Consider the following 26,810-nt stretch of genomic DNA (forward strand, 5'->3'; position numbering starts at 1 on the left):
AATTCAACCCAATGACTCAGGTTGTAGACTCTGCCCAAATACTGATGACAAGCTCAGGCACCACCTGCCCAGCAAACCACATGTTATTAACAAGAACAAAGTCTGCTGGGACTGAGCATTTCCTCCCCCCTGTAACTTTTAAGCGTCAAGCTCGCACAACACAAAATACAGCTTTCTACAGCTAAGGAACCATCATCTGGCTGAAAAAATACCAAGCTGACAAAAATAGGATTGCCAGTGAGGTCTTGTCCTCAAAAAGGTTGCTACCAATTACAGTAAGGAAAGCAAGCTCTTCCAAGCCAAGATTAACTACAATTAAAAATGGGAAAATTGAGAGAGAGGAACCCACCAGCTTCAGCCTGCCACTCCAACAAGCCCACACTGAAGAAGCTAGCTCATACCCCACACAATACTGTCATCATATAGGGCAATATTTCAGCAATACTTTGTAGGCTGCAATGTTGCTCACTGGTAGATAAGGCCAGGTCCTGCCAGGAAACACCCCTCTGTTGACCTAAGCAGCAAGCATGAAGAGTTAGTTTGACTTAGCAGGGTCATCATCCACATACATGCCCCGGGTCTAAGCAAAGTGCTGGTATGTTGTGTGTTTGTGGTAAAGCACACAGCCCATACCACAAGCTTGCAGTCTGGTCTCAAACACAGGACATCCTTGGTCTTACCTGAGATTCCTCAGTTCTCCTAGCCCGAGGAGTTTCTATGGATCCATTGATGCCCAGGGTGTCCTTCTGCTTATATTTCCTCATGATCAAGCTGTCCACAACCCAGAACATAATGGCCTTGGGGAGAAAGAATTTACATGAAAACACTGCAGAGACCAAAGTAATTTGATCAGTTATTCATTCTCCTTTTGGCTTTTCCAGATATACAGCCTTGATCAACCTAATTTAATATCTAAATTAACCCTGCATCAAATGTGCCCATGGGGGCTGGATGAGTCAAATTCCTGAGGTCCTTTCTCATATAAATCCTATTGATTCCATAGCTGAAGACCCAGGAAAAAACAAAACAAACCCACAAAAACAAACAAACAAAAATCACAACAACCACCACCACCCACACACAAAACCACAACAAAACCACACCCAAAAAAACCCAAACAAACAACAAAAACAAAACCACCAACACAATAGGCCAAGTTTCAATCAGGAAATAACAACTGAACCAGGCTCCATCCAAGGCTTATCCCGCTCTGTCTGCACCCGTCCCTTGTCAGTTCTTTGAGAACTTCTAATAGGGAAATGCAGCCTGATGTGGCAGAGAAAGGCTGGTAGCAGAGGAAGGTAAACTCAACTTTGCCAATTTTGTATTCACTGCAATACTCATTGAAAAGAGTTCCCATCTTAGCAGGAATAGCAGGAGGTCATGAATTACCCAGAATCAGGGGCAGGAGGAAAAAACCTAATCTTTTAAGAGGCTTTGCCAAGCTAGTTTTGAGGAGACCAATAGTTTTGGGTAATCTGAATACCTTGCCTTGCTGTAATGCAATTTGAAGTCCAGCCAAACATCTAGATTGACAATTTGCCAAAGGCCACCACTGAACAAGCCATCCTATAGGAATTTAAAGGGCTTTGGGATATCCCCATGGCTGTATCTTGCTGCTGAAATGCAGCCCTCAGCTAACAAGCCTCATCTCTCCTCAACAAGCTAAAGCATCAGCCCCTCAGCATCTCGGACAAATGAATGGGAATTAGGACCACGGCAGGGCAGCAGTAACAGATTTGTGTATTCATGGCAACAAATCCATTTGTTTCCACTACCCTCCACCCTGTCCCAGACACTTCAATTGCTCAAGGTTGCCCCAAGCCAGTTCCTGTACATGCTCCCCATTGAGGAGGGACCACAATTTCCAAACCACCCCACCCAGCACTTGCAGAGGCATCACTTACATTGACTATAAAAGGCACAACGAACATGACCAGGATGAGCTCCAGCTGGGGGTTTGGGATGTAACCCAGGAGGATCTGCTGAAGCTGCAGAGAACAAAGCATTCAGAAGCATTATTTGCACAGCTTTGCTGCAAGATGTTTGCTACAAACTGGTTGCCTTGTTATACCAACAGTCTCCTAGCTAGTGCTCCTCAGCCTTTAACCCAGCTGTTATTAATAGAAAGATTACATGGGCTATTCCTTTAGCCCAGCTGCCAAACACACAGCTTTGCAGAGAGTGAGAAATAAGTAGTGCTACTCTTTCAGTGTAACTACTCATGACAACAACTGGTGGGACTTTCCTTGGCTCCATGGAGCCCAGCTGCAAAATAAGGACACCAGCAATGCATGATAAGCATGGAGAGATACCCAGCAGCACCTCTGGATCTAGCAGTGCGTGCTGTGGAACAACACATCCACTTCCCAGGCTGACCACTGCAGACAATGGGTTTGAAAAATAAGTCCTGAACAGGAACAGATAACTGCTCACAGATTCCTGTAAACAACTCCTCAGTGACATCAATCTGTCAGATACTAGGTACTATGTGTAAATGCACTCAAAACTGGAGTTTCCCATAGACTCCCATAATTGGTTTTCACAGACACCATACCTACCTGCCACCAGGTAGGTGGCTACAAGTGCCATAGGTTACTTTTATTTATTAAAAGAGAAACTCATTATGAGCTCAATTACCATTGCATAAACTACCATACAGAAGCAGCTGGGGTGGGGAGGAAAGGACAACATACTACTTAGACAATTCTTTCCAAATTAATCTCTAAGAGTCCCGCATTGTTTATGCATGGGATCACAAAACACCAGCATGAACTGACTTGATGAGAGAATGTAGAAATCCTCTGGCAGAATGGAAGTAGCTCAGTTGCCAGGCCACCCCATTTTATCCTTCCAAAGATGGAAAAGTAAGTTAAAGAAGCATCTTATTCTACTAGCTTTTGACTAGCAAGGGAATGTACCCAACTTATGGAAGTCATGTTTCCCCAAACTGAAGTAATAGCTAATGATTACAGAGGGATGTCAACAAATCATAAGGATTAAAGACCTGCAATGATGAGGACCATTAATAAGGCAAAGCTGACAAGAAACAAGCCACGACAGCTGTGGCTAGAAAAATACAGCTCAGAAGCTTACCTTTGTCCAACCAGGGATGAGTAGGACAAGGCTAATCACAGTCTTCTCAAAAACCATTATCAGCAAGTAGAGGATACACTGGCCAATCCAGGCAGCAGCTTGTGGAGGGTCACCTGGGAAAACAGCATATTAAATCTGAGATGGAAGACAAGAGGAGACAGCCTTGCGGAAAAGCTGCCTCATGTTTGATACCTGAGCTTCCACATTGCAAGTTTTGCAGTGAGGCCAAGACTAGATACCAAACTTAAAATTAGCAGAGAGATTTTTCTACCTGTAGTTGTGAAGCACATGCCTGAGGTAGAAAGGTTTGAGGTCCCTGCTGGGTCTACATGTTATTACTCCACTGAAGATCAACCCATACCAAGATCTAAGCTCAAATCTTTCTAATTTTTAAAAATAAAAGTAAATCCAACTTGTACTAGAGAAAATTCAGGAGACTCCCATCCCTTATTAGTTGCAGCTCTTTGTATCTTTTCAAACCGATGTAGAGAAATAAACATGGAAAGGCAAAAAAATGCACCCCACTTTCACTTGTGCAGACTCCCTTATCTGGGCAGCTCTTTGCCTTTCACACTGCAGTTGTGCTTTTGAATTAAACCAGGCTATAAGCAAGAGAGTTCTTCCTCATGAGACAACATACACCACTGGCCTTTTGTTCTAGAAAATTATTCTTTTTCTACTCCTTTTGAGGCTAATTCTGAAATGGAGATGGCAACTAATCCAGGTTAATCTGAAGGGCAAGCAAGTAATGAATTTCAGACATCCCTTAAGTTACATCTACCTTCCTTGCAAATGCTAACGCTACATGCATTTACCTGCCTCCTGTCCTCTCCATTCCACCAGCCTGCCTCTGAAATCCACCCATTGCCTGTCCTTTCTCAATCAACAGCTTTGCTGGAGCAAAAGTCCTACAAGTGTCCTACAAGGCAGGTAGTCACCTTCTGTAAAACGGGAGATTCACATCTCTGGCTCTGCCTGAAGACCCAAAATTCCCCATGTTTATCCAGCAACCTCAGCACTCACAAACACTCCTGGGCTCTCAAGGGCCACAGCCCAGTAGCATTCCAAGTGCTTAATGGAAAAGCCATTCCTGGTAACTCCAAGGAGACTGGCTCAACTTTTATGAATCTTTGGGGGAGAGGATGCATGGCCTTGGAAATGAAAGCTTTCTCTCTCTTTCAGCCACTGATGGGCACTACCAGTATCCTTCTCCTAGTGTTGAGCTACTTCGAGCTTGATAGATACAGTTATTTGAGGGGAGGAAGCTCTACTTGTGTGAAGGGGCAAGTATCCCATCTCATCAATGCATGGACCACTAAAATCCTTTATACAGAGAAGGTTTGAGAGCTCAGAAATCTCAGCATCCCACTCGAATAATTCCTTACAAGCATGTACTGCTTTGGGAAACTGGTAACTGAGCTTGCCCTTTCTCTGGTACCCTTTTATAAAGGTATCAGTGATTTCATTTCACCTCAACAAACCTAGAAAAGTTCACGGACATGGGTCTGCCCAATTTTTTTCCTCACCCTTGCAGTGGATAGGAGCAGGTCACACAAGAGAATTTTGACCAGAATGGGAGACTGATAGTCTCTTCTGAATTAAAGCTAATCCCAAAAGTAATCCACAAGACAAGATGCTTCTGGAGTGACCCTCCCCTTTACAAGGACCAGTCAGTATCCTACACACTCCTCTATGGAAAACAAAAGAAAAACCAAAACCAAACAAACCAACAAAGAACCCAAAAAACAAACCAACAGCAAAAAAACCCACACAAAAAAAATCCCCACAACACCAACAACAACCACCATTAAGGACATGACTTGCTATTTGTTCCCTGCCAAGCCTTACACACCCAGTTGCCAGCGAGTCTGAAAATTTCTCATTACCGTTTTTAATTCAAGAAGCATAAAATTTCAGTCCTAAACAGAATTATTTTATTTCTGCTGATGAAGTGATCGGCTGGTTACGTGATACTCACTGTCTGAGCAAGAGATGGGCTCCATCGCCCCGGGTTTTAGAGCAATTTACTCAAAAAGAATCAATGCTAATTAAATATGAATGTTTCCAGTGGGGCACTCACCAAGTAATAAGTAAAAGCATATTTGTATTGTTAACAATGATAATGGTACCATATCTATTACATGTGCTTGCCTCAGCCCTCTGTAAGCACCCTGCCAGCTGGTTATCATCTTCCCAGGCCCATCGGAATATCTCAGGTCTGCAAAACTGAGCTACAGTATCTGGCTTAGGACAGCTGCAGCATTTCCTCTTACCACTTGAACATAAAGATAACCCCTGGCAACACTTATTTCCAGCATAATCAGGCCGGAATTTGGAAGAGAGAACCCAGCCCACCATGAGATGCCAATGCCCGATGTGTGGTCAGATGGCAGCGGACTGGGAGCTCTGCCCCGCTTTTCTCAGCACAATACTGTTCAGACATGGGAGGGGAACACAATACCAGTAGTTTACAACAACACATTTATCCAAACCCATTATGCAAACCACACAGACCAGCAGCACATACCAGGACTTAGTAAGAGCTGGTATCCAACCAAGCCCAGCTCTAAGGGGATCTGCTTCCCAACAAGGGAAAAATAGGTTTGCATGCCTATTTGTTCTTATTCTGTCATTTGTTAGCAATGCACCAAAACATTTGCATCATTGCAAAGCTACAGCTAAGAAGTAGAGGCGTCAAGCTAGCATCTCTACACCAGAGACCTCAGAGTGATCACCTTGCAACCCAGCTTTTTAATTGCTCAAGCTGTGATGGAGAAGGAAGCAAAGGAGGAGAAAAAGAAGGACTGGAAAGGCAGTGGTGCAGAGAGGCTGCTCGAGCTGGGAGGAGAGCAAGCAGAGAGTGCCAGACCAGCCGGCAACCGCACAGAGGGAGGGAAGGAAAGAGGGAGCCAGGAAGGTTACGTGCGAGTGCGACCAGCAGAACCCGCAGAGGATTTCAGAAAGCGCACATCTCTGCTCCCTGGCAGGCAGCAGCTAAATGGGTGGTCTGCAGAGGAGACAGGAGCAGCGTTAGAGGCGGTTAAAGGCCAGTGTCAGACAGGCTTTGGTCCTCCTGAAGCATAGACAGCCTCTCCCACTACACTCAGCAGCCTAATTATCTTTGGTACAGGTTAACTATAGTGGGTTTTTTTGCCTCATATCCCAAGACCGACTAGTTATACTACAAACCCCCAGGTTACCATCACCCATCTGAACTCCGAGTACAAACAAAATAGGAAAACAAACATCCACCGTGTCCTTCCTGCATTTGAACTCTTTCCCTTTTGCTCTGTGTTGTCAGCTGTGCTCCGTCCCCCATGGGGAGACAGGACTAACACCCACAGCACTCTTCGCAAGCCTGTTCTTTCATGCTGAAGTCATGATGGCACTTGCCAAATACTCGCCCCTACTGCCTCAGCTTGCCCAAGAAGCAATAGCAAGTTTGAGATCTCACCCAAATACCTGCTCCTGCACACTCTTTTGGGGATAGGCAGTCACTACCATTCATCATCACAAACAGCTACAGTTCTTGATTTCGTATACTGTGCAGTTGGCAGCCCTAGCCCTCAACAAGCCATCTTTACAGACAGGTTTTGTTTAACCAGGCTGATACACAGACATCAGGAAAATCAACCAGCTACTTAACCCACGCTGAGCATTGACTTGACCACGTCTCCAAGGTTAATAGCTCCTCACCCAAGTTAGCCATCAAATTGCTCTTCAAGTTTTCTTCAAGCCTGACAACCTTTTCTCCCTTCCCTAGAGAACAATTTTTACTGTGCAAATGCAAGATCCCACCTAGGGAACCCCACTTCTCCAAGACCAGAGGCTAGCTTCACTGGTTATGTTTGCAGGACACATACAAGTATACAACAAGCAGGACAGACCTGCACCCCTTACTACCCACCACATCCCACCTGTCAAAGGTGCCTCCATCACAGCATGGAGCTTCGTATGTTCATATTTCTCACTCTGGTCTTCTCTACATCACCTACAGGAGATGCTGTCAATCTCCTCCATAGTTAGAGGGACACCAGAACTTCTTACTTGTCCAGGGTAGACAGTGGAAGGTTACGGAAAGAGACCCAGAGGCCTAGGCAGAGGACTCTGTTTTTCAGCCTCTTCCTCCTGTTCCATTCTGAGCTTTGTTTGTGGACTATGGGGTGAGATGTTTCTGTACAGGAATCCATCCTGAAGCACAGAATTAGACAGGACTTAATTTCCACCCCTTGACAGAAAGATCAGAGGGTATCTCCACAGTTACTTTTGACTGCATCTTGGTCTCCCAAGGACGGGAGGCTGCTCAGTACCAAAATAACTCAGGATAAAGATGAAAATGAAACAACAGCGTGGTGCACAGGGCTGCCAGGATGACTTCAGCTATAAACTGACAGAGGCTCGTTTCCTCTTCACCAAGGAGCTAATGTGGCTGTTCCTTACCTCTGCAGGTTTGAAGTCACACAAGGACCATCGATCCACCTCAGAGTGGCCATCATTCAAGTCTAACTCACCACTAACTGTGACTAATGTCAGTAACATACAAGTCACCACCTACTGGCATCTCCTGAGGGAAGAGTCCCTTTGTGTGGTCCCTGGACAAGCCCATGAGACAGACTGGCTGCATCTCCTCCTCCCACAGTCAGGAATCAAGCCTGGAAATCTCAAGCTGATCCTAGCTAACCATGCACCTCATTTATGTGCTGTTTCCCTACAACAAGATAATAAAGGGTATCCTCAGATGCAACTTAAGAGCTTTAATAGACAAACTGTGGTGTCCCACTTCAAGGACTGGAAAGGATTCTTCTCACATCAAGTGTTTCCATTTCACAGATCTAGGTCAGTGCTTACAGGACTGTTTCTGCCATGCAAAATTGCCAGCCAGCAAAAAACAAGCTGCTACCTGGATATTAAATAATAATAATAATAATAATAATAAAGAATAGATGCTCTCCTCTTTACTGTGTTCAGGGATTCACATTCCTTGTAGTAGAGTGAGTAACAGATCCAAAGGATCTTTGCAGCCTCCACATTGAACCTGGTAGGAGATTACATGCATCATGTTCCCTTTGAACACTTCTAGTTTCTTGTCCCCAGTCACAGAACCACAGGATGGTTGGGGTTGGAAGGGACCTCTGGAGATCCTCCAGCCCAACCCACCTGCTAACGCAGGGTCACCAGAGCAGATCACACAGGAAGGTGTCCAGGCGGGTTTGAATGTTCCCAGAGAAGGAGACTCCACAACCTCTCTGGGCAGCCTGGTCCAGGCTCTGGCACCTCAAAGGAAAGAAGTTTCTCCTCATATTCAGATGGAACCTCCTGTGCTTCAGTCTGTTCCTGTTGTCCCTCATCCTATTGTTGGGCACCACTGAAAAGAGCCTGGTCCACCCTTTTCACAGAATCAACTGGGTTGGAAAAGACCTCAGAGATAATAGAGTCCAACCCTTGGTCCAACTCTAGTCCGTGACATCCACCCTTCAGATATTTATAAGCATTGATGGGATTCCTTCTTGGCTTTTCTTCTCCAGGCTGAACACACCCAGCTCTCAGTCTGTCTTCATCAGAAAGACGCTCCAGACCCCTCACCATCTTTGTAGTTCTCTGATGGACTCTCTCCAGTAATTCCTTGCCCTTCTTAAACTGTGGAGCCCAGAACTGGACACAGCACTGCAGATGCAGCCTCACCAGTCCTGGTTGGAAGGTCACCCAGGAGATCTCAGCTCTACACATTGGCTCTACCACCAGCCTCTACTTTTACCTTAGCAAACATGCTTCGCTCAAATCCTCTTACAGCCATCTTCCACCCTAATAGAAATAAATACCCTCCTTCATTCAGAAGATGCATACACTGCATTTTAGACCATTATTCTCCAGCAGTATTGCTGGTGCTCCCCACCCCACCAGCAGCAACACCTCCTTGGTGCAGACCTGGGACTCTGGTTCCTGCAGCAACATCACACAAACACACGTGTCTCCTATTCCGCTTGTGCGTGGGATCCCAACAGCTCACAGAGCAAAAGCAGCACTGCTTGAGGTATTTGAGTTGTTACCGCACAACAGGATTAGTTTTAATCCAGGCTGTCCAACGTACCAAGCTGTCAGCATAGCCCACATGTTACTGCCAGACAGCTTTATTTAAGGTCTTTTGGGGACTGTGTGTGCACAGAGCAGGTAGAAAAAAGCTTAACCACAGCCAAAGCAGAAGGCTGAAGAAAAATGAATATTTGAAAGAACTGAAAGTTGCACTGGGTGACATGGTAGGGATAGAAAAATAAAAATAAATAAATAAAAATAATTTAAAAAAAACACCCACACCACAAACTCAAGAGATACTCAAACAGTACCTTTAAAAAAATCAAAGGATGTAATTATCATTTTGGGGTTGTCCTGTGCAGGGACAGAAATTGGACTTGATGGTCTTTGTGGGTTCCCTTCCAACTCAGGACATTCTATGATTCAGTGCCAAGTACAGAGGAGGCTAAGAGCAGGAAAACACCTGAACTGCATAGAAGTGCTCACTTTGAGGGTAAGAACAGGTTTTCAGAGATCAGGACCTGATCAGCAATTACACTGGTCATGGATAGGACAAAGCAGCATCAGAGCAGCCAGATGGGTCCCAGTGGACATCTCAAACCCTCTGGCACGTTCTGCATCTGAACTATAGGAGAGCATACAGATGGAATCAGTTCCCAGTTTGCAGTGTCACACCATTGTCCCTGGGTCTTTGGTCCCTAGAGATACTGCTCTTGCATTGGGGCAAATACTGCTGCAATCAGCCAGATACAGGAAGGTTCAAAGCTTTGCACCCTTGCTCAGAGCAGGGGACCTGACCACACACTTCACCACTGAAGGATGATCTTCAGCCCTCTCCTTACTTTTCCTCCCTGATCCTGGAGGTGGAAAGACCAAGCATGCTAAGGAAAAGCACAAACCCTCAGGTTAGAGCTATTTTCAGCCTTATTTCCTCAAGCATTAGCAGCCAGCTCCCTTGGCTGCTTCAGGACGTGGGAACATTTGTTATGGAAATTTTGTACAACATCACAACAGGGCCAAAAGCAGCCTACACAGGTCCTCAGTTAAACTCAGCAGCTGGCACAGAGCATATTCGCTTATAATTCTGACCAGCAGAGTTCAACAGGCCACTAAACAGACTTTAAAGGCCTCCAAGAGACATGACTTTCCATTTCCAGACAGTGAATGAGCACAAAGCATCAAGCTCAGACTAGTTGGTGACCGCAGCCACAGTCACACATCAGTCAGCATCCAGATGGGCACCCAACAAGGCATTTTCAAGCAAGAATGCCCTCTCACTCCCCATCATTTCTTAATGTGCCTCTTCAGCATTATACTTGCATATTGCAGGAACCGTATGTTAACGCAAATTCATAGCGTTTGCTTACCTAAAAGAAATACTCCAGTATTTCTACAGTAATATTTTAAAGTTATTAGACACAACTGCAATGCCAGGACGCTGCAGCCATCCAGAGGTTCCCTCTAGGGAGCTTCTTATTGCCAGGGGAAGGGGTGAGGGAGAAGAAGGTTGGGGCAGTTTGGAGGTGGAGCACAAAGCTCAATCAGGCTTCATCTGCACTCTCTGCCTCCAACCATTATCCTCTCTGCTCAGTCTGTACAGACCCAGCACACCTCCAAGATCTTGGGTATCCACCTCCCATGTCCTTTACAGCTCCAATTCTGCTCTGCTCTCCTGCCTGCAGAAGTCCCCTACATGGAAAGCACCTATAGACAGGGCCTGCAGCTACCCTGCAAGAGCAAACGGTGCCCAGAGCATTCGCGGAGTTTGTTATCTTTGAGTATGTGTACGGCAACCACCATTCTCCAAAGCCTACTTGACCCCAGATGAAGAATAAACCTCTCCAATCTTTGATCTTTGAAGCAAAGCTTCTGCAGAAGCAAGAGCAACCTTTTAAAATGCAGTTTCCTGTGCTTCAATGCAATCCAAGGTGTAACCAAGAGCTGCTGGGCAAAGATGGAGGAACATAAGCATATTGGAGCCTTTGACTCTCCACTAGCTAAGCCCTGGGTCATTCCTGGCTGCAAAGTCTTTGGCCAAGAGCTCAGGCACAAGAGAGGCTGATCTCAGAATGGGTGTCTCCTCGTTTGAAATACAAAAGTAATTGATTTTTCTAAACACTTCTGGACAGCTGGATGCTTAAAATAGTAGTGTGGATTTAGCTGCTCTTCCTTTTCTTTGCTTCTCCATTAATGCAGCTGTTACAGTCACACAGGGAGCACCACCCAGGGCTGTGGAGACAGGGGTACCAACAGCAGAGCAGAGGGACTGCTGGAGCCAAAACCAAAGATAACTGCAGTTTGCATCTGTTCCAGGGATGCAACCAAGAGCTGGGGGATCAGAAAGGAAGCTGTTGCAACAGGATTTTTTCTTCTTTCCCCCCCCCCCCCCAGAGACCATGCAGGTAGATGGTACTGGCTATACTGGACAAAGACACAACTGTTCTTTCCTGATGGTTGGAGCAACAGCACTCACCACTGTCCACAATGTGGATTGTGTGCTTTTCTGCCCTTCTTCCTCTGCAGGACTGCAAGAGATGCTTCTGCTCCTCAGGAGAATTGAGGAAAGCAACAAAATCCGGTACGGCAATTAGATCAGAAAATGAATCATATTTTTGGACCCTGTATCAGACTGGACAAAGTTTATGAGCATCTTCCAAACCGTTTTGGAACTTACTTCCCACCCAAAATGAGGACAGCAGTGTTTTGCTTCCCTAGCCCTGCAGCAGGATTGCAGCAGACACACCATTTGAGTCGTACCTAACTTTTCCATCGTGGTCACTCTGCCCAGAGACCTTCACCAAGAGCAGCACTGAGTGGATGAGATACTTAATCCTCAACTCAAGAGCTACATTCAAGCAACAGCAGAAACTTTTTTGTTAATGAAAGCAAGACTTCCTCAGAGGTGTGAGCCGTCTCTGTAGTCTAAGCCAGCCTTCATGAGGGGCCAGCTACAGCTCACTGGAAGCTCATTACTGCTCTGCAAGGTTAAAGCAAGCTGCCAATACACTTTAACATTTCCTTGCTTCTGCTCAACTGCAGACGTGGCATGTGAAGATGAAGCTGCGCCCTGGGATGGCTGCAATTTGGCTTCAAGCCCTTGTTGCTCAAAACCAAGAAAAATGCAAGCTCCTGAACCAAAAATACTATTTAGCAGGGCCTGTTATGACAGGACAAGAGGTAATGGCTTTAAACTAAAGAAGGGGAGATTCAGGCTGAACATAAATTATTTACACTGAGGGTGGTGAAACACTGGCCCAAGCTGCCCAGAGAGGTGGTGGATGCCCCATCCCTGGAGACATCCCAGGCCAGGCTGGATGGGGCTCTGAGCAACCTGAGCTGGTGAAGATGTCCCTGCTCATGGCAGGGGTGGCACTGGATGAGCTTTGAATGTCCCTTCCAACCCAAACTATTCTATGATTCTAAGAACATCTGGATTGCTCTGCTGTCTCATCTGAATTACTTTAGCAATCTGTGCCTGGCTCCTCAGCTCTTTCAAAAAGAGCCATTAGGGGGAAAAAAGGCAGTCCCCACCAAACACATGCTGTCAGAATGCTGAGCCTGCTCTGGAGACCGCTGCAGACTTTAAAGCCACTATCAAGCTTGATGAGAGATGGTCCTGCCACATCCCATCATTTCAACCCATCTGTTGTCATCTCATTCCTAGTCTGTAGTTGCTCATGCTGTCCCACAAACCAAACCATCCCCTTCATCCTGTGCTATGACCCATCACACAAGATGAACAGGAGCCTGAGTAAGAGCTCTCAAGTCAGTGGGGTCTCTACACTAATCCCAGTTTGGTCCAAGTTTCACCAGCTCAGTTATCAGACCAGCTACTAAAAATACAAAGGAACAAGAACGGACTTAATGATTCAAGTCTTAAAGGTGGGAATGTGATTGGTATGAATGGGATGTATTTTCTAAAGTAAGACTGAATTCTTCTTTATATGAGATATAACAAAATAGGCAAAGGGTTAATAATTCCCTCTCTAGCAACCAGGAACAAGCTCTGCTCTTTCTGAAGAGAAGTGCTACCCTCTAGCGGGCTTTGCTGAGAAAAGCTTTTCTGAAACTTGGTCCATCTCAAGGCAGGAACTGAAGCAGAGCGGGGGCCACAATTGGACATACCTAAAAGTGGTGTTTTGTTTTAAATCAACTGGCAAATCCCACCCCAAAACCCCACAAGTCATTTGAGAACTCACTTTTGGGGCCTGGCTGTGTCCTACTGATGCCTACTACAAATCTAGGTAAACACAAGAACAACTCCATGTTCTGAAATGAGAAGCCAGGAACCCACCCCCCCCCAGAAGAATCCCCCCAAAATCACCACCTCAAACACCTTAGTTTATCATACACATGTTCTGGGGTATATTGTCCATCCAAGAAAACGTTCAACCTTTTATCACCAACCTGCTACACTCATGTGTGCTCAGCAGAGTTATCTGTGACCTGGTGATGTCCCAGCATTTAACACACTCTGAGCTCCTTGGAGAAGGGACAACAGAAGCAGATGTTTACCTATTTTATCCCCAAATGATATTTTCTGCCATTTACTCCTTGTCATCCATAGCTGGGAGCAAACAAGCTTCCTTACTGCAGAGCGGTTGACACCTACCATATTCTCCGAAGACCAGGTACGTGGACTTCTTCTGCTGCACGATCCAGGAGACAACCTTCACACCAAGCCAGATCAGCAGCATTCCCAGCGTGGCATCAAGGATGAAATTAATAAGGTAGCTAAGAGCAGAGTTAAAACAAAATTATCAGGTTTCAGTTGTGTTCTTAAGCCTTATTCAAAATATTTTATTTCAATATGAGAATACATAAAAAAGCCACAAGAACATAAAAATCCCCACTTAACAGTCCAAACTCACTTCCTTTCTCTTTTATTGGATTTTCCTATAGCCTTACGAGCAATTTCTTAGTTTAAAAGGCTCAGCAGAGAAGGGAGCAGGCTCCAGCAACCTCTGACATTGCTTATTTATACAGCATTAAATACTTCCCAGGTTAGCCTTGCTTAAGGGTGACCCCAAAAAAGGAGGCTTTCCATTTGTAGCATCTTTTGTTCTTATTAGGATGAAATCCCAAGTTTCAGGGAAGCAGAACCAAATGTTTTTGGAATTTCATACAAGAAAAATGGAAGCTTCTTGGACACCACCGCTGCTCTGCAAACTGTGTAGCAGAAGAGCCAAAAAGTTCATTTGATCGAGCAGCTGTGAGAGGCTCCTGTGAGCAGAGGAGAAGGTCTTGGGAGAGATAACAAGCCCCGGCTCAACAGCCGCCATCTCAGGGACCCCAAAAACCTCTGGTTTGGGGCCGCCCTGCAGATCCAGGAGCTGAACCCATCCCTACCAGGAGATCTGGGCCTGATGGGTTTGCTCTGCAGTTTTGGATATTTAAGCCTCACTAGACAGAGCGCCAGAATCAGAAGAACTGCTGGGACCTTCTGAGGATTGCAGGGTCAAAGCTCTAATCCAGCACTTTGTATTTTAATGAACTCCAGAGGCTAAAAAAAAAAGTCTCAGACTGATGTTTTCTGTCCAGTTTTCCATTACTGGAATATTTTCTGTCAAATCAGGCCAGATTTCGACAGCATGAAGAAACTACCAAGCACAGAGCTTCAGGAATGAACATTTCCCTTTCCAGAATTTGATACTGCCTCTGAATAAAGACACGGAAAATAACAATCTGCTTCTGATATCCATTTTTTAAATACGACATTAAATTTTTCTACATCCAGAGGCTCATTACAAGCTTATTACAGTTTCCAGCTGCCAAAATCAGAGCACTCTGGTGGTTTATACCACGCAGGACACGTAGCAAATGAGACTCAGAGCCCAGGGTCAAGGCTGCAGAGTTTTAAGAAAAAAGCAAAGGGTACAGTATAAGCACTAAGGGGTTTATTTTAAAACAGTGACTGTTCAAAAAAAACACACCATTAAGTCATTTTAGAGGTTATACTTAGCTCCAGTCAAACTTGCATCTGCTTAAAGAAACATATCAAGGTGCAGCACTTATATATAAAAGGGAGATAAGCCAGGTTTTCTGCAGCATTTTGAAGCCTAGAAGAGTTTCTCAAAACACGATAAAGTAAATTCTGAAACTAAATTGGTAGCTGCGAAGTGGCTGGTTTGAAATAAAGGTGGCAATTCTACACTAAGTCTGAAGTCTGGCTTAGAAAGTCCCCAAACTACAGGAATACATGTGGTAGGTGCAACTGAATATCAATCCCTCAAAAAAATATCCTTGTGCTCAAAGACCTTCACCACACAGCGAGAAAAGCATTGTCAATAACCCTGTGAAAACAGCCAAATTGCAAAGTTTGGTGTTCTAACAAACAATAACAAACAATATAATTTAACAATTATAATTGCAAGGGGCACCAGTGCGTTATTTGCTGCAACTTTTTGCAATGTATATCGAGGTGCTTTCAGTAATGAGAAAAGCACAGTTGCATTGCTTCACCTCCAGACCAGCAGACTGCAAAGACCAGAAGACAACCCCAGACTCTGAAAATAAGCTCAGCATGGTTTATCCCCACATAGCACTTCAAATGGCTCAGTTTCCACCGTGCATGACATTTTCCAACAGGCTTGTGTCTTCCTTTTACAGATGTAGGACATCAGTGCAAGCACCTTGTGTACTTACAGTGAGCAAGGGTCTTCTTCGGTGAGATCTGACAGAAAAACATTGGCAAAGTGGATGAAGAGGGCACCTATTGCTTGCTTGGAGGTATCATAAAACCTGGAGGAAAAAAAAAAACAGGCAAAAAGATCTGTGCCCTGGAGCACCAGCCACCACACAAGTGATGGCCCTGAATGCATCTGCCTTACTCCAAGATGTATTAATGATGCTCAAGAAGTTCTACATGGTGAAAAAGAGCAGTTTGGCTGACTCTAAATACTTAAGAAGAAAAGACACCACTTCAGCATGTGGCAACTCTGCATTGGAGATCTACGCCTGGACATGAAGAAGAAATTTTTGATACTGAGGGTGGTGAGAGCCTGGCCCAGGTTGGCCAGAGAGCTGGTGGATGAACCATCCCTGGAGACATCCCAGGCCAGGCTGGACAGGGCTCTGAGCAACCTGAGCTGGTGAAGACGCCCCTGCTCATGGCAGGGGTGGCACTGGGGGAGCTGGGAAGGTCCCTTCTAACCCAAACTATTCTATAATTCTATTTACTGCCAAGTTTCAGCCTACATCAAAGGGCAGTTGGCCTTCCAGTGCCCAGCCCAGCCTCAGTTTCTCCAAACAGCAGTAGGTGCAGGGAAGGCATTGAGCTATTTAGGATTTTTGCACCCATCTACAGGGAAGTGGATTGAACTCCCAAATTAGAGGAAGAACCAAACTGAGAAGACTGACACGTTTTTCATCACTAACGTTAGCTGGTAGCCAAGCCAGCCTGACTGTATGCTGATCCCAACCACCTGCACACCTCTTAGCAGTCCATAAATCCTTCAGTACAGGGATGTTTGGATAGGTGTCTAAAGCCAACAGCAATGCCCAGCTACGCCACATCAAGACACAGGTAAATGTGTTGCCTGGTCTGTGCCTGAGCTGAGGGACAAAGTGATTAATTGTATTTAAGAATAAAACATGACCCTGGCTGGGAGACAGCCCGTGTGCAGGCGAGCCAGTAGATGAAAGAAGACTATAACCTATTGGTTCAGTCATTTGCAGTAAAAACAACCTTCTTTGGAAGAGCTGGGCAGGGAATTTTGCTTCTGGGGATCACCAGCTACTACATGGAGGTCTCCTTAAGAATTAGCACCAGAGCATTCCATTTAACAACTAAATACCACGCAGGACATTCAGACAGCCTAGAAGTTGTTAGTATAAGCAATGATAATATTACATATACGTGGTCTTTTCAAACTCCAAATTAAAAATCTCACCATATCCTCCAGGGACGCCTCTCTTCCTTTGGTTCCTTAAATCGTTTTACTGCAAAGAGAATTAGAGAAGCTGTGTTAGCCAAAAGAGCTGAACTGATACACATGTGCAGTCTGCACCAATCTCCAATGCAAAACCTGTCAAAAACAGTCTGGAGGACCCTCAGGATTTGCCAGTCTAAAGCTTAGCAAATCCAAAGGTCCTGGCTCCAGACTGACCAGAAGCAATGCACACACATGGGTCAGAAGGATTTTTGGGAGGTAGGTGTGTGCTTCTGGCATCCATCAGCAGCAGCTATTTCATGCCATGGGAAGCAGGCTGAAGGAAGTTAGGGAAGGTTCACCACTACCTACCAGTTCTGAAAAGTCTTCCATCAAACTGAAGTTATGCTAGCGACAATGAAGTTATACAGCCCAAGAGTCCATTGAAGTTTTACGGTCACATCGGCACAACAAAGCCATCTCCTCCTTGCAGCTAACAGGACCAGAGGACCTTTGAGGAAGCAGCACTTTGCATACATCTCCAGCATAAAGGTAACAGTGCCAAGCCCCAAAACTCATCAAGCTGCTATGGCTCTGTGCTTGTGCCAACTAGTATTAAAACATTATTTAAGTACACAACATTTGTCATGCCCATTACCACTGTGGAGCAGTAGTCTGAGACACATGGCTTCAGCACCACCAACTATATGACACAAAGATATTTGAAGCAACTCTTCCTTGCTTGAAAACATTCTAGGTAAGGTTGGACATGGCTCTGAGGAACCTGATCTGGGTGAAGATGTCCCTGCTCATTGCAGGGGGTTGGACTGGATGAGCTTTAAATGTCCCTTCCAATCCAAACCATTCTATGATTATTTAAATGAAATCCCTCCAACCATAGATGAGTTTTCTCCTTGCAGCCCTTCAGGTCTGTCCTCCTCCAAGGAGCCCTCAGTGTTGTCTATCACAGTTGCTGCTCTGAGATTTCTATTTTTACTACCAGGAGATAAAAGCAAGTTGGATTTTTACCTAGTTTTTCTCAGAGTATGGTCCCAGCACTGCAGAAGCATCTCAAAGGTTCTCAGTTTATCACAGAGATTTGATGCTCTTCTTGGTTTCAACCAGCTTTTACATGCACAAATAGGAGCTGCTAATAGAGAAGTATCAAGTACCATATCCCATGCAGAAGTAATTTTTAACTATTTTGCTGTCACTTCAGCTAGAAGCCCATTTTAGAAAGGACCAGCTACTAGGCCAACTCTTCTCCCTTTAAACCCACATGTACCAATGCTCTAGAACAAGCAGACCTGGAAGAGGCTTTTCCACTACATCAGATTAATTAGAATTGAAAAAAAAACCAAAAAACCACAAAGGGTATTCAGTGACATTAACTTGCTTTGTGGTAAGGTTGCTAACAGCTACATCTAAAGAATCAGCACTACCGACATGGAAGGTACAGGTCCTCAACCTCACCTTGGTTGCTGAAACCATTCTCCTCAGCAGCACTAATGAGCTCAAGATGGAGAGCAAGCTAAATCTGCCACAATCAATCCCCAAACATACTGCCAGCTTGAGAAGGATTCAGAGTTAAAAATAATGAGCTGTGAATATCTATATTTTATATATATATATTTTTAGAGAAATAGAAGAAAAATAATTCAGAGCATCCTCTCTAACTCCTGATAGTCTGGTTGGGGATGCAAGCACAGCAGCTGCCTGGTGGTGCCATCTAGCGAAAGCAGGAGCCTGAAAGCAGCAGGACACATGAGTATGAATCATTGTGCAGTGTACAATCCTGCTAGAAAAAACTACTCCAAGAGTATATGCTGTGTGTTAATCACTGAATCCTTCTGTACATCCCAGCTGTGCTACCGGGCAGATCACTGCAATGAGTGCTGAAGAGTACACAGACTGCAGAAGTCCAAACAGACTACCAGTTAACCTATTTTATCATCACTATGTCTTCACACTCTTGGGAGCCCCATAGCCTACTCTACTCCTTTAAAAAGCAACCAAAAGGCAGAACAGACACACACCATCCCACTAGTCACAGCTATTCGTCCTTCATACCCCCAGCTACATGTAATCAACCACTGCTTACAGATTTACAACCAAAGGGACTTTTCTCACTGCTGACAGTCCTTGGCACATGAGGACACTTCCCAGAACAATTTGGGGATATGAAGAGAGAGACCCAGAGTGCCACAGATGAAGGCAATGAAGGCAGGGGCATTAGAGCCACACACTTCTGCCTGCTCTGCAGTGGGGTAAAAAGATGCACTTCTATAGACACGAATTTCCTTGCTGCCCGTGGGAGGTACAGGGCACAAGCAACGTCTCTGGTCTATTTTAGATCACTAACACTACTGATAAGGCCAGCACAATTCTAAACATAACTTGGTATCCAGCTCTCTTTCCAGATTTACATTCCACCCACTGGTTAGTCTTTCAGTTAATGAAACCACAGAGAAGCCAACAACTTCTGTCCAAGTAAAAACTGCCTTTTTAGAGCCAGAATCTGATCTAATCCAGGCACTCCACAGTAGCTGGTCCCATGAGCATCCCACAAAACACCACAGGGAATATGAATGGCTCAGGTTATAACCTGAAATAAGGCATCTTTTTCTTCCCCTGCCTTGTGGGGAAATACATGGTTTTGACAGCACAACTTGTGCAGGCTCCATGTAGCAGAAAGCAAAACCACCCTGAAAAGCAGAATCATCAGCAGGCTCTGTAAAGGCTGGGAAGAAAAACCAACACACTGGCTGGATTTAGCTCATTTCCAAATGAAGGTCTATTTGCTCTGCATCTAGACAGTAATTAACTCGCCTGTTTGGTCCAGCTGTAATTGAGCACATAGTTTGCCAGATGGAGCTCTACCATCTGCCCCAAGGGACAACCCGGGCTCATTCCCCTGGGAAACAACTTTCTGGTCCAGCCTGGAAGAATGCAGGAACCTTCCTGGGAGGAGCTTTGCCATTTCAGAAGTATAACCTTGTACTTCTTTTACTGGCAAGATGGCAGGGTGATATATGAACATACAGTCCCCCTAACCCCAGGACTTCAGTCAGGCACATGCAGGATTTTTGGTGCTGCTCTCAAATCCACAGAAAACCGGCACTCCAGTGACCTGATCTGCTATTGCCATTAATGGGTAACAAAGCAGAAGTCAGGTCAGGTTATACTAAGCATTTCCACAGCAGTCTGTGCCCAGAAAAAACACCCTGTTTCCCTTACTCAGCTGCAACTCACCTCGAGATATCCCTGCAGCAACAGCTTCCATCAGCTCAAGCAAGTTCTACCATCACTGATGCCCTTCAATGGGCATGTGCATTTTGCCCATCCACAAGTAAAAGACTCAGGGACTAACCAAGCTTGTTTGAGTGCCCAGAAGTATTTAAACTAAGCCTAACAATCTTGCTCAACTCACAGGCTAAAGACCATGATGCTGGAGAGAAGCTGTTGGAGGGATCTGAAGGCCACCAGGCCAGCCAGTTGACCAGTAGCCCAACCACAAAAGCACCAGGGATGATTTTCATTATTTTCTTAATGAGAAGTGACATGTTACGCATCCACAGCCACTCAGGCTAGAAATACGGTAATTCAGTGCGATAAGATGACAAGTAAGAGGTAAGAAGTTAATGGTGTGGTGCCTTGTTGAACACAGCTTGTCATGCCTCATTAGATTTAAGAGAGTTATCTGAGACTGCATAATTATCAGAGACAGTAAAACTGTTGTATTAAAAGATAAAAGCTAGTATTATAGAGAAATAATTAACTGCTTAATAGGGCATTTACTGTGCAGAGCTGCAGCAGGCTGTCTCCAAATTAAACCAGAAATCTAGCCAAGATTACCAGAGCTTTAACAGGCAGAGTAATTTGGTAGCTTTGACCCAGAGGTTATGGGTGATGTTAAATCCACACAGAAGTAGCACCAAGTCTTAGGAAACTCAAGGAGCTGATGAAGTCCCCTCTGAAGCATCACTGCTGCTTTTGTGCTTTGGGAGCAACAGGCTGAGCAGAAACTGCAAAGCATCCCTCTCCTCTTGAGTCAAGCCATGGTGTGCACAGGCATACAGCTGGCTGAGGGTGGAGAAAGGCTGAAGTCTCCCTTGCTCTCCGCAAAACGTGTCTAAAGTCACCAGGGTCAACTCAGTTTTCTACCAGCTGTAGGCATGGGTTTGCTACCACAGCTCAGACAGATCAATCCACCCCTAAGATTTATTTTAAGAAAAGTTGTGCATGCTTATGCATGCAACAAGCCAACAAGAAATATAATATTTAAGTTCTAGTGCCTAAAACCGATTAAAAATTAAGTTTAGTGCACACAGAGCTATGAGAGATAGGAGAGAATCCCCATCCAGTTAGATTAAAAATTAGGTGAGTTTGTACTGAGTTTACACCAGACGACACCAGGAATTTGTCTTCCCAACAGCACTGATTATTTTAACTCTGCTTCCCTTCCCAGCTTCGCCCATTTGTAAAGCAAGCTGGCTTTTGCAAGGAACCAACATTTCTGCACATCTCCACAGCTAAGTGATCCTCCTAAACCACCCGGATACCTGCAAGCCCAGTCGGGTCAGCAGCCTGGACCACACCAGAGGCCAGGAGAGCACAGATCTCCCAGTTTGCTGGTCTGTATTTGCTCCTCATGGACCCAGGTGCAAGTCACTGCTTTTTAAATATTTGTGAGCAGGCTATGCACACACAGTGGGGACATCTGATCTCACTTTGTGCCTCTACACATCATCACTGGACAGAAAACTAGTCCTAGTAAAATCCACACAAACCTTTAGATTCCCAGCCCCTGCCAATCTTTCCAAGGGGAAGAAAACACCGGTGGAAGTACAGGGAAGCTTTCAGACAAATCTTTGAAGCCTAAAAGAAGTAACAAACCTCAAGACAGGTTGGGAACAATTGCTCTTTGGTTGACTTCAAGCAAGGCAGCTTGAGAAATCAGCCTCAACTCACACTTCCACTGGCCATGTAAAGTCTGGATGTTTGCAGCATGTTTAAGGCAAGTCCTAGTTTGTGTCAATGGCTCACTGAGCCACCCCTTCTATCACACAGCTATTTGTCTTTTGAAAAGTGGCAAATCTGGGAGTTGTGCCAAGTCACCTACCTCTCTGATAGCACAAAAGCACCCAGTGGTGCACATTGCTGCTAAAGAGATGCCACAGGTTGATAGGAGATGCCAAGTGAAATAAAGCTGAACACCTCACGTTCATGGCTGAGGGTCCTTCTAACAGAGCAGGATGCGACAGCAAGCAGCATGAAAAAACAAACTGCTAAAAGGAAGAAGATGGAGGTTTCTTGTCCAGGTTCATCCTGCAGGACCCAGCCCTGCAATGAACATATTTCAATCTGATCCTGAATTATTGAGTTTAAATTTCAATTAACAGTAAAGTAGGTGGAAGAAGCCAACAGTAAAATAGTTCACTGTGTAGAAACTTCCTTCAGAAAGGCTTCAAAGATAGTCCTCAAGAACAGCAAGAGGAAGCCTCTTGAAGTTCCAAGCTGAAGCATCCAGGCTGCTCCAAGGCACAGAGCCCTGCAGCAGGGTGGAGGTGATGCACTGTGTGACCATTTACACTTGTTCCATGGTCCAGAGTATCTCAGGAAAAGGTTGAGTAGATGGGAAGATGCTCCTGAAAGAGTCAGGAGAAGGGGATCTAGGTCTATCCCATTAAACAGGCATAAAGCATCTCTGAGATGACAGCCTGCCATCTAGAGTTGGTGTTCCAATAAGTTACCACCCTCCTGCTTCTCGGCTCCAATTACTGCAGATAAAAAGCCATGAAGTTAAACAAAAAAGGAAGGAAGATGAGTGACAATTTGAGACACATACCCTGCCCATGGCTGAGAAAGGGCAGGGCAGGAAACAAAATACTCCCAGGCCCTTCCTCTTGGGTCAAGGACAATAAAGATCATTTACACTCAAAAATCCCTGAGAAACACCAGGCTGGGTGGAAGTTGGAACTCTGAATAAGAACCTCTGAAATGTTAAAAAAAGAAGTTTGAGAGAAAAGTTTTTCATTATATATCTGCAAATAGTCAAAACTAGAAGATAAAAAGCTCAATGACAGCTATCGTCACTTTTTAATTTTCCAGAGTAATAAGCGGTAGACATTTATTATGGTGTTTTCTTGATGAAGTAGAAAGCTTTGCCCACACTAGACACATATAGTTCCTTGGTGTTACCCAAGTCTGCAGCAATGCTGCCCCGCAGTCTGCTTTTGTTTTTAAACAAATTATCTGTTTCTTATAACCAATGAAGACAAGCACAGCAGCGACCACCCAATTCCTTCATGCTGTTCCTCACCCCATTCATGGGGGGACACCTCTGCACACAGCATCCTCCCTTGATCCCCAGCCTCACATGGCATTCAGACAGCTCTGGTGGAGATGTGAGCATCAGCACAGGTGCCTTTTAGCCCTTTTGGAAATAAAAATACTAATTTAGGCAGAATTAGCTGCCGTAGGGAATAGAGTGCACTATCAGCAAGTTTGCTGATGACATGAAGCTGGGAGGAGTGTCTGATAGGCCAGAAGGCTGTGCTGCCATCCAGAGACCTGGACAGGCTGGAGAGTTAGGCAGGGAAAAATTTAATGAAATAGAACAATGGAAAGTGTAGAGTCTTGAATCTGGGCAGGAACAACTCCAGGTTCCAGTATAAGTTGGGGAATGACCTATTAGAGAGCAGCATAGGGGAAAGGGACCTGGGGGTCCTGGGGACAGCAGGGTGACCATGAGCCAGCACTGGGCCCTTGTGGCCAGGAAGGCCAATGGTACCTGGGGTGGGTTAGAAGGGGGTGGTCAGTAGGTCAGAGAGGTTCTCCTGCCCCTCTGCTCTGCCCTGGGGAGACCACACCTGGAATATTGTGTCCAGTTGTGGCCCCTCAGTTCCAGAAGGACAGGGAACTGCTGGAGAGAATCCAGCGCAGGGCAACAAAGATGCTGAAGGGAGTGGAGCATCTCCCGCGTGAGGAAAGGCTGAGGGAGCTGGGGCTCTGGAGCTGAAGAAGAGGAGACTGAGGGGTGACCTTTTTAATGTTTACAGATATATAAAGGGTGAGTGTCAGGAGGATGAAGCCAGGCTCTTCACAGTGACAGCCAGTGGTAGGACAAGGGGTAATGGGTTCAAACTGGAGCACAGAAGGTTCCACTTAAATATGAGAAGAAACTTCTTCTCAGTGAGGGTGACAGACACTGGACCAGGCTGCCCAGGAAGGTTGTGGAGTCTCCTAGACTGGAGACATTCAAGACCTGCCTGGACACCTTCCTGTGTAACCTCATCTGGGTGTTCCTGCTCCGGCAGGGGGATTGGACTGGATGAGCTTTCGAGGTCCCTTCCAATCCCTGACATTCTGTGATTCTGTAGCAACTAGCTGCTGACTAGGAAAACAGACTACTAAGTCAGGTTTCAACAAAATTAAAGGGGGAAATTTATTTCCCAGGAGAAACTTAGATGTGCTTAGCTGATAGTCAGACCCTCTCCTTGATAAATATTACTGTGACCAACCAAAGGATTCAGAAGTTGAAGTTTGGAAGGGAGATGTCAACTCAGACAAAGCTTCTAGGATTTGATTTATAGGAGACACAAGCCTGACCCCATCAATCTCAGCGACAGGCCCCAGAAGATGAACACTGAAAATGAACCCGATATTAGAAGCTCTCTGTGAAAATACTGCAATGTTTATACACTTAACTTGTGAATGGTCCAATAAAAATAAGGGCTGCAATGCCCAGAACTGGTAATGCTGTCACCTGTTATTAAGAGAAGGGTCCATCTCTGGGGCAACATTGCATTAGCCATAGGCTCAGGACTTTATTTTTGGTCTTTGCAGAAAAGGACTCAGAGCTACTGCACCAGCAAGGAAACAAGCTCTCCCCCTGCTCAACCTCCATGTTATTTATAGGCAGTATCGTCTCCAATAACAGATTTCAACCTATTTTGAAGGACACACCCTTTCCCAGGCTTTTTCCAAGCTCCAGGCAGGAAAGAAGCCAACATGCAGGATACAGAGGCCAAAACCCTGGAGTCTGCACTATTCTTAGCCTGAGCAAGCAGCTACTCAGACAGCTCAAACCGAGACACAATGGGAGGAAGCAGCAGAGAAGTTTGCAGAGCGCAGCCAACATGCTTCTTGTGAGAAAAATGTGCACCCCAGCTGGAAATGCTCAAAACGTGCACCCTCCATCAGCTCAGGGAGCAGCAAGAGCCCTACCAGTGCTTTAAGAGGACAGATCGCTACCAATCTGCATCCTCTAGTCTTCACTAGATTTAGTCATTCTCTCCCAAATACCCTCTTACCAATGTTTCAAAAACATAAGCACCTGTAGCAAAACTGGCAGAGGGAGTATTTTAAGGAAGGAATAGGAATGATGGCTGCATTCAAGGTTATAGTTGGATCTGCAAGGAATGAGGCAGCAGGGAAGTATACAGATTGAACTGGCTCCTACTGAAGATATCCAGCTATTGCTGGGCTGCTCACAGAATCACAAACTGGTTTGGTTTGGAAGAAACCTCTGGAGATCACCCAGTCCAACCCACCTGCTAAAGCAGGTTCACCAGAGCAGATCACACAGGAATGTGTCCAGGTGGGTTTGAATGTCTCCAGAGAAGGAGACTCCACAACCTCTCTGGGCAGCCTGTCACCCTCAAAGTAAAGAAGTTTCTCCTCAAATTCAGATAGAACCTCCTGAGTTTAAGTCTGTGCCCATTGTCTCTCATCCTATTGTTCGGCACCACTAAAAGGAATCTAGTCCCATCCTCTTGACGCCCACTCTGAAAATCTTTATAAGCATTGATGAGGTCCCCTCTCAGCTTCTCTTCTCCAGCTGAACAATCCCAGCTCTCTCAGCCTTTCCTCATGAGAAGAATGCTCCAGACTCCCCATCATCTTTGTAGACCACCACTGGATTCCCTCCAGTAGCTCCTTGTCCTTCTTAAACTGGGGAGCCCAGCATCTTTCAGATCAGAAAAGTTTATTTTGGGTTAGAGGGCTCTGACTTGCTTGCAAGAAATAGTTTTGCTTTTCCCTAACCAAAAAAAAAAAAAGACAGACTTGGACATCTTTCCTCCCTAAGATCCCATCTAACAGCTACTGCTCTCCCCTTTTCTTATGTAGCTGCTGATGCTGTTTAGCCCATCTATTCCTATTCCCCATACAAATCCAGAGTCATCTGCTTTGGAACCCACAGAGCAGCACCACCTCCCACCATCCACCCTGCACAGCCATACCATGAGTCTCAGCTGGAGCATTCACCCTATCCTGGGACCCACTGCCCAAGCGAATGCCACATCATACTTTAGTCTGCGTGTGTCTTATTTCTATGTGGATTTTTTTACAGCTGTCATTTTAGCCAAGTTCCAGATGGTCACAAACCATAGCTTTGAGATGACAAGCATTAGTCATGCTTGCATATTGAGGACAGGGCATATTATTTGATGACACAGGTCTTATAGGAGACCTGGATTGAGGCTGGGCTCCAGCTCAGAGGAAGAGTGGTTTATTTAACTCTGTTCCCAGTATGAACTCTTTCCACATAAAGTATGACTACATTTCAGATCAGTCCCTTGAAAAACAGGTTTTAAACAGGGAATGCTGTATCTTAAGACTATGGGATCTGAGACCATTAAGAGAACAACACCTGAAGAATTAAGTGATGCAGCTGGGTTGGTAGTTATCATTGAAGCCTATCTGCCACACAGTTTTCTCACAAACGCTCTTATAAAAACAGTTAGAAATTTAACAGACTACTCCTTAGAGCTTTCCTTGCTCCCCCTCAATTACAGAAGACTAGTTTCC

General features: G+C 45.3%; 1 protein-coding gene across 3 annotated transcripts in view; it reads right to left on the bottom strand.

The window, feature by feature from the left end:
* The window catches only part of LOC102087737 (store-operated calcium entry regulator STIMATE), a 40,286-nt gene that overhangs the window by 7,833 nt on the left and 5,643 nt on the right, over window positions 1–26,810 (bottom strand). For all 3 annotated transcript variants that reach the window (XM_065049294.1, XM_065049293.1, XM_021284181.2), the window contains exons 2-7: window positions 17,019–17,067; window positions 15,772–15,867; window positions 13,739–13,860; window positions 3,097–3,209; window positions 1,908–1,991; window positions 681–797 (exon numbers count right to left, since the gene is read on the bottom strand). In XM_065049294.1, the coding sequence (XP_064905366.1) occupies window positions 681–797; window positions 1,908–1,991; window positions 3,097–3,209; window positions 13,739–13,860; window positions 15,772–15,867; window positions 17,019–17,067 (581 nt within the window). The remainder of the gene's footprint in view (window positions 1–680; window positions 798–1,907; window positions 1,992–3,096; window positions 3,210–13,738; window positions 13,861–15,771; window positions 15,868–17,018; window positions 17,068–26,810) is intronic.

Source organism: Columba livia, chromosome 1 (assembly GCF_036013475.1).
Source record: "Columba livia isolate bColLiv1 breed racing homer chromosome 1, bColLiv1.pat.W.v2, whole genome shotgun sequence".
NCBI classification, from domain to species: Eukaryota; Metazoa; Chordata; class Aves; order Columbiformes; family Columbidae; genus Columba; species Columba livia.